The 5919-nt window shown below is 35.6% G+C and overlaps 1 protein-coding gene across 1 annotated transcript; it reads right to left on the bottom strand.

Moving 5' to 3' along the window:
* Window positions 1-982: 982 nt before the first annotated feature.
* On the bottom strand, window positions 983-1390 carry LOC104222980 (josephin-like protein). The gene has a single exon (XM_009774329.2). The coding sequence runs from the start codon at window positions 1388-1390 to the stop codon at window positions 983-985; it is 408 nt and encodes a 135-aa protein (XP_009772631.1).
* Between the last annotated feature and the right edge of the window lie 4529 nt (window positions 1391-5919).

The raw sequence follows: 5919 nt of genomic DNA, 5'->3' as shown, positions 1-5919 counted from the left end.
TTATTTTTTAATATAGGTATCAAATAACTTTGTCAATCCTTTCCGAAAATGGAACTTTACGGAGAAATTAGCATTGTGGTGAAAACAATCATGAATTCCATTATTGGAAGAAAAAAATTCTGAATAGGAATTAATAACCTGCTGGTGTATGGGAATTGTTCATTCATTTATTACATTTTTAATACTAGTAATTAATGGTGTCTGAATTAGCTTGCATATTCTTTGACTCGATCTCTTATCCCCACACTGTTATAAGTATCAAGTAGCTTGCATAATTGTGGTTCAATTGAATTCCCTCCAACGGGGCTAAATTGAATTCCTTTCGTCGGAAAATAAAATTAAGTATTTTTGTATTTATGTGAGCAGTTGAATTCGCTTAATAGTTAAGTGTATTCATTCACTGTGTAAAGTTTACAATTTCTGAATTTTTTGTAAAAATTTCTGACTTCGTCTTTGGAATATATAGTACTACTGTTTATGCATGCACCAAAGCCAAATAAACAAACGTAATGTGACATAATCTTAGCCATCCAAAACGAGACATTAATTGGCTACAATTAATAATGACTGAATATGATTAAATCATCTCGTATTTTTCTTAAACTCATACCAGAGTAATTCACCCATCAAAAAGATAAGTGCCAGAGGGGTTACCTAGGAGAAGATATTGAACTATATTTTATTTTTGTACATTCAAAATTTGAAATTTACTGATCGGATTAACTCGAATTCACACTGAGTGGCCCCAGTAAGAAGTAAAGAGAGCCTAATTTACAAAAATAGCCAATTTTGTAACCTTGTATTTTCAAATTGGCCACTTTTTAATTAGATCAACGGTCTTAAGTTCAAAAGTGTGTACCTAATTTGAAGTTTGAAATTCAGTACCATATGTCTAATTTTAAAAATGTGCCCAACTTACACAAACAAGATTACAAAATTGGCCACATTATAAAGCGCTCTTTACCAAGAAATTCTCCATTTCTTAAGACACTGAATTAGATCTTGGCAAGGAAGAAGACATATTGATGAACTGAATACAATCATCAATTGCCTCAGCCCTATGAGAATCAATATTTGGAATAACCAATGATTTAGAAATTGCTGTTTTTTCTGAGGAATTAGTAACTTTCCTACAACTTCTCCTACTTCCCCTTGAAGACATCATCTTCACAACCGCAACCATCTTTCCTCCAATGTGTTTGAAAAGTTTAATAGGAGATAATTCTGATCTATTTGGCATCTTGAAGCTGCAAGTTGTTGTGGTACCTTTTGCTTTATTAGTAGTACCATCAACACTTTTTGTAGAGTTTTGCTTTTGAAACATGCTTGTTTTTGCATTCTTGGTCATGTCTAGCTTCACACATCCTCCTTCACAACCTCTTGCCGACATCTCGAAATCCAAATCAAAGATAATTTAACGTGCGTATAAATACGTGCAAGTTGATCCAGACACCACTATAATAAAACGAAGATAACTTAGTGTAAGTGGTGGGAAGAGTGATACTTAGGAGGTTTAAAGGTGGAGAGGATTAGTGTTAGAATTTGGAATGAAGAAAGAGGGTGAACATGTTTTGTGCTTATATAGAAAACATAGTGTAGAGAAAATAATGATGAAAATTGATGGAACAAAAAGGCTATTAGTTAGGCCAAGGCTTTCACATTTTGGTGCATGTATAGGGCAAAACATACTATGGACAATGTTAGTGAATGTGAAAGTGACTTCTTACAACAGTGAAAGACAACTACATTAAGAGACTGCACAAAATTCTTCACCACCCTATAGCTCCAAAATTTTGATATATGTCAAACCTCATACCCTATCGAAAATACTTGCTCGCATCAAATGTTTATACCAAATCAAGTCATTCAATATTACTGGAGTCACAAGTTTAAGTTATAATACATATTATTTAACCACACGGTGCGTCTAGTTATAAAAGTTTATACACAAGATACAATTTTTACATAGATTCGGTGTAATATCGGATGCAAGTAAATTTTTTAAATCGGGCCTGCGTCTTTTTTTTTTTATTATTTTAAAGTTTTGTGAAGGGGTAGATCCATAAGAAAAAATGCCAATTTCCTTCTAGTTCCATCTCTTTATTCACCAAAATTTACTCCTTTCTTTTTCTTCTGCCTTTTTGTCTCTTGTTAAAAAGAAAGTGAATTGACAGACAAGATGCTAATGGTTGCCATAAAATCTTGATATATCCCTATCACTATTAACCATCATAGAGAAAATGGAGTTCAACATCGATATACAGATTGGATACTCAAGTGTGACTTAGCTATCAATTTAATGAGATGACAATCATAGGAGATCAAGGTTCAATTACCATTTGAGACAAAAATATTAAGTAATTTCTTTCCGTTTATCTTGAACTTGGTGGCTTGAGTTATTTCGTAACCTATGCTGATGGAACCTTGTAAAATAGTTAAGGTGTGCCTGGACAATGCCGTTGTTAGAAAATAAAAGGCATATGTATACATCGTAACCGTGGTAAGGAAAAAAAGGACAACCCGGTATACTAAGCTATCGCTATGCGTAAGATTTGCGGAAAAAATCGGACCATAAGGGCCTATCGTACGTAGCTTTAGCCTGCATTTCTGCAACAGTGACAAGGATGTTATTATGATATTAGAGCAATCGTGAATGAAATTTTTGTATACCTTTTAGATCTTTTAAAGTTGTAAAATATGAGAAAGAATAGATTTGTCTAATTAGATTTTAGAGTCATCATTAAAGATTCTACCACCAAATTTCCAACTAATTGAAAAATTAAAATACAACTGCTAGCAGCGGCTAGTGTTGTAGCCTTTAAGTGGTAGGCACAACGGAGCACCATGGCCGTAATGTAAACAAATGCAAGAAAAGCTTGGTCTAATCCATCTAATATCCTTACAAAACTGAATCTTACAATTAAATATATACTGATAAAAGTGATGTGAAATGGTGCCATGGGGTCAATTAGATAAGGAAACTTGGTGGAAAAAGATATACTCAATAAAAATGGAAAAAGGGCACCAAAAAAGAGACAGAAAGAATGAAGCTTCAATCAAAGAAAGGATCATCTTATCACTTTTCGTTCCGAATTTAACTTATATATATATATATATATTGGCAGTGTAAACTGTATTGAAAAAATCAAGTTAACATTTGGAATTAATTATGTCCTGATACGTCAAGACATGTGGATCAATAAAAGAATGACAGCTAGCAAAGAATAGTTGAAGAGATACGAGCCTTAACAGGCACGGGCAAAGATTCAAGAAAACAGGAAGGAGCGGTTACTCGGACCTTTTGGTGATTTGAAGAGACATCGGAAGAATGAACCTAGAGAGCAAAAAGTATAGATATGTATTATCCATAATTAATGGCATCAATGATGGAAACCGTTATAGAATCTTCACGAAACAGTTACGATTGTCAATTATAACGTTACATTAAATATCTCTAATTGCTCATAATGACTATGTTATGAGAGGAAAGAAACGTATTACTTAGAATAGCTATAAAAGGAGAGAAATAACATTTGTAAGGACACAAAATATTATTGGAATACACTGATTTACTTTGCTTTCTTTTACTTATTCAGTTATCGACTAAATCAATTCTTCTTATTTATTTTATATTTGATTATCAGTAACCCGAGTTCTTTTAAAAGTAAGCTTTGACCGAAATTCCCATTTTCTGGTTAAACAAATTGGTTCCGTTACTGGGAATCTGATAATCTTCTGCTTTCCAAATCGATTCTTTATCGAAAACAATCATGTCGAATGTCAATGACAATAACCAACAAAATTTACCACTCCAAGGAGATCCACAACATCAGCTGAACCAACAAGGTGACCGAACTCCACTCCCTTTGCCATAACATTCTCCTCGACAATCACGAGAGGGGATTCCTGACAGATCTGAATCAAATGAAAATGATCAAGCTATCGATGAAGCTTTGAAAAAATTAATCGCTCAACAGGTCAGCAATGCTCTTCAGGCTTTTACCAACCAGTTGCCGGTTGTACCGCCAACACCAACTCCAAACAACAACACCCTAGAAAATCATCGCTCAGGACTCGTTAATTCAGGCAGTGGCGGAGCTCCCAGCGAATCTCGTGATGGAGAGCCAGGTAATCCAGTTAATTTTGATTTACAAAATTTAGTACTAACTTTGCAAAAACAGCTCAAGGAGCAAAGCGACCGTATAGAGCAAATACCTGGAGTGCCGCCTGTGATCAAGGGAATAGATATGGACAAATATTCACAACAACCCTGAAAGCCAAGTGCTGCTCCTCTACCAATTTCGAAGAAATTCAAGATACCCGATATTCCGAAATATGATCGAACAACTGATCCATGGGATCACGTAACTACATTCACAACCGGTATAAAGGGTAACGACTTGACCGAGCAAGAAATTGAATCAGTATTGGTCAAGAAATTCGGAGAAACACTCACTAAGGGTAAGTTTAAGACGAGTTGAAACTGAAAAAAGGTCCGGGAAAATAGGTACGAGCCTTACATGGGACCAGCAGGAAGGACTCGTGTTCAAAACAAGAAAATCCAAGGTACGATCATAGATCAAGAGATAGAGAGTCAGGTTCATCATCAAGGTTCGAAAAAAAACGAAACACGCGAGAGACGCGAGATGATGACAGAAGCTCGAAGGTAAAGATCGGCGGTTACAATTTTAATGTTAGCACATTCGAATTGGTGGCTATTTTAAGGAGCATGGGAGACAAGGTACGGTGGCCAAAGGAAATAAGATCAAACCCGAACAGGCAAAATCTAGATTTTTTATGCGAGTTTCACAACGATCAGGTCACAAAACGGCAGATTGTAGATTACTGCAAGGTAAAGTTTAACATTTATTAAAACAAAGATATTTAACTGAATTATTTAGTAAAAAGGGAAAGTAAGCATATATGAAGAATAGGCAGGAGCCCCAAAACCTCCTTCACCAAAAAGGACGGTTGATGTCATAAGTGGATGAGAAGATATTAATGGCGTAACATACACGGCAACTAAGAAAGTGTCAAAAATAACAGTTACACACGGGAAACGAGTTCGACAAGTTCTGGAAGAAGATAGTATTACATTTGATGATGCAAATGCAGATGGCGTGGTAATCCCACATAATAATGCACTGGTAATATCTTTACTTGTACATGACACTAATGTAAAACGAGTTTTGATTGATCCAGGTAGTTCCGTGAATATTATTCTGTTAAGAGTGGTAAACGAGATGTAAGCTGATGATAAGCTAATACCCAAGGCACATACCTTGTCTGGTTTTGACAACTCGAGTATCGTAACAAAAGGGGAGATAATACTCACCACATTCGCAGAAGGAGTGGTCAAAGATACGAAGTTTCAGGTGGTAGAAATGGATATGCCCTACAATATGATTCTTGGCAGACCATGGATTCATGAAATGGACGTTGTTCCATCTACCTTAAATCAAGTTATCAAATTCCCATCACAATAGGGGATACGGCAAATCCGTGGAGACCAACAAGCTTCACAGAACATTAGTTCTGTGGCAGATTCGAACGCAAAAAGTGACAAAAACAGCAACTATAGAATGCAGTTGAGGATGCATCGACATGAACCTCAACTGAAGATGGGCAAACAGATGTAGATTTGAAGCCCGATACTATTCAGGAACTAGAGAAAAATGAAAATATCAAAACAACGATCAAGGAAATGGAGGCTGTGGTGCTATTTGTATATTGGCCAGACAGAAAAGTTTATATTGGACCAACCTCAGCCCGGAAATGAAACTTAAGTTGATTGAATTTTTAAAGGCTAACACAGATTGTTTTGCTTGGTCCCATTCAGATATGACAGGTATACCACCGGAGGTAATGACTCACAAATTAAATGAAGATCCATCGTACCCGCCTGTCAAACAAAAGAAA

Source organism: Nicotiana sylvestris, chromosome 2 (genome assembly GCF_000393655.2).
Source record: "Nicotiana sylvestris chromosome 2, ASM39365v2, whole genome shotgun sequence".
In the NCBI taxonomy this organism is placed as follows: Eukaryota; Viridiplantae; Streptophyta; class Magnoliopsida; order Solanales; family Solanaceae; genus Nicotiana; species Nicotiana sylvestris.
Note: the sequence above shows the minus strand (reverse complement) of the source record. Positions and strands in the feature narration are given on the sequence as shown.

Coding starts and splice junctions, on each gene's coding strand:
- LOC104222980 (XM_009774329.2), bottom strand. CDS start 1,390: ATGTCGGCAAGAGGTTGTGAAGGAGGATGTGTGAAGCTAGACATGACC.